We start from the raw sequence: 2497 nt of genomic DNA on the forward strand, positions 1-2497 counted from the left end.
TGGTGCTGCTGTGTCACTGCAGCGTTCCCAGCTTGCAGCTGAGACACAAGATGGGAGGCAAAGAAGAGCCATCCTCTTCTCCCTCAACCGCAGCCCAGTGGTTGCTGCTCTCTGCCCTTCATTTTCACATTGAGAAAATTAAGGCTTTACATACAATGTCAGGATAGCTGAGTCACATCCAGGAGTCTGTTTGTTTTTTTGTTTTTTTGTTGTTTGCTTCTTCTAGGGACTGAATGATTGATTCTGAGCAGCCCTGGCTGTGCTGAAAGACTGGGACATGGCTAGGGTTTTTTGTCTACCCACCTGCAATTATTTCAGATATTTCACACCCTTCTGCTTTCCCTTCCCAGGAGTTTGCTAGTTATAAATAGCAGATGGATACCAAGGAATCAGAGCACAAACTTACATTTCCAGAGTTGTACTTAAAGTGTTGGGGGGAATTACATAGCATTTGCTAAATGGGAAGTAGCATAATCAAGCCAAGAATAAAAATCTTGTGATAAGAAAAGAAAAAATGCCATTTGCTCTTCCTCACCTGCCTCCTTAATCTGCTTTCAGGTTATTAACATAATTAATGCTGCCCAGGAAAACAGCCCCATCACAGTAGCAGAGGCCTTGGACAGAGTTCTGGAAATCCTGCGGACAACAGAACTTTACTCCCCTCAGCTAGGTACCAAAGATGAAGATCCTCACACAAGTGATCTTGTTGGAGGTCTGATGACTGTAAGTAAAATTACTGAAGATGAAATTACTGCCACTAGTGTCCTACATCACAGTTCAGTGCTCTGCTGTGCTAAAATTTCACAAGCAGTGGGAAGGGGACTCATAATTCATCAGCACCTCACTTAAATATTTTGGCCTCTCTACCAACAGTAGGCACCAAGATGTAGTAAGACATGGCCATGTCTTAGTCCATTGGGTGCATTCATCCTCATATATAAGTGAACATGGTTGCCACTAGAAACAATATCATCCAATCTGATTTGTCTCAAGGAGATACTTTTAAGAAGCCCTAGAAGCTTAAATGGGATTAGAGGGATGGCTCTACAGCTGGTCCAGTGCAAGAATGAGGTTACTTTAATCAGGTTCTGACTTTGATCCTGTGACAGAAGCAACACTGTCTGCTAGACTGCCTAGATTTCATCACAGATTACCTCATTTTTTTAACATACACTGAGCTAATCCTTCTCAAAATAATATCAAGAAAAGGAAAAATAAATCATAGTGGTTAATTTGAATTATGAAATCCAGTAGGTGCCGATGAAAGGGTCAAAGAGGGCAATACATTGTATAGTTAATAGTATCCTTTCTGGAGATCTCAATACTAGTGTTCATTGGATCCTTTGATGTCTGTTTTGAAAGACCTTAAAACAAGGATGGTTCTTATAGTGCTACAATAGGAGCAGTGCTTTTAGTATCGAGGAATAGTACCTAAAGAGAAAGTGCATGTAGTGTTTTTTGCAATTAATGATGCACGGATACTCTGCCTAAAATTTGCAATAAACTTGCTTTTTCAGGATGGCTTAAGAAGACTGTCAGGAAACGAGTATGTGTTTTCTAAGAGTAAGCCACCATTTTAAACTTCCCTTTGCATGTGTGACTTCTTTTGTAGATGCTAGTGACATAAAACTCCAAGATAATTTGCAGTGGGATGTATGTCTTTAGAAAAGGTTGTCTAGGTGACTGCAGAACAAGTGCTAGACTGCCTCCATTTTCAAGTTGAAGCAGGATAAAACAATGCATTTCAAAATGTAGAGAATCAGACTAGGAAAAAACTAAATTGCCTCTCAAAGAGATGTTTGCTGACTCTCTTGGTTTATGTACAAGTCATCTGTAATAATATAAACCACATATATTAGAGGTTTTTTTTCATGTAAGGAAGAGAGTTGTTTTTCTTGAGTAAGAGTTGTTTTCTACATGGAATTCTGCATGGGAGGGGCAGAAATAATCCAGAAATATTGTAATTCCCAAATTCCATTTTAACAGATATGAACCTGAGCCATAGTAACCTTTCAGTGCCAAACACCATCAATGATGTTCCGCCCTGTATCGCACAGCTCCTGGATAATGAGGAAAGCTGGGACTTCAATATTTTTGAGTTGGAGGCTGTTACAAACAAAAGGTACTGGACTCCTTTCCCTGGGTGCCAGCAAAAAGGTTGTTGAGGAGCTGTAGCAGAAAGCGCTTTGCTCTGGAATAACTGAAGCAAGACACAGCAAATCTGCAAGAGCTGTCTTTCTTTTTAATGTGTGTTTGTTGATACCACTTGTCCCATTTAATAAGCCAGGCACGCACCACAGTCAAGATGCGTGCACATGCCACGGAGAGCCCTGTGCAGACTGTTGTCTTCCCTGACAGCATCTGCAGCCCTCCAGGGTTGTTTCCCATTCAGCTTTTACCTTGCTTGAATCCTCTCCACTCCGTCCAGGTGACACTGTTCGGCATGGTCCGGTGTTGTTACGTGCCGGATGTCCCAAGATGCCCCTTTTTCCTGCTG

The 2497-nt window shown here is 41.4% G+C and overlaps 1 protein-coding gene across 1 annotated transcript in view; it reads left to right on the plus strand.

Moving 5' to 3' along the window:
- Positions 1–558: 558 nt before the first annotated feature.
- LOC104620146 (high affinity cAMP-specific and IBMX-insensitive 3',5'-cyclic phosphodiesterase 8B) overlaps positions 559–2497 on the plus strand; it is a gene marked incomplete at its 5' end in the record, with an annotated part of 11300 nt that continues 9361 nt past the window's right edge. The window contains 3 exons of the mRNA XM_010286275.1: positions 559–723; positions 1518–1563; positions 1987–2122. Of these exons, the coding sequence (XP_010284577.1) occupies positions 559–723; positions 1518–1563; positions 1987–2122 (347 nt within the window). The remainder of the gene's footprint in view (positions 724–1517; positions 1564–1986; positions 2123–2497) is intronic.

The sequence above is a fragment of the Phaethon lepturus genome, unplaced genomic scaffold (genome assembly GCF_000687285.1).
Source record: "Phaethon lepturus isolate BGI_N335 unplaced genomic scaffold, ASM68728v1 scaffold5334, whole genome shotgun sequence".
Classification (NCBI taxonomy): Eukaryota; Metazoa; Chordata; class Aves; order Phaethontiformes; family Phaethontidae; genus Phaethon; species Phaethon lepturus.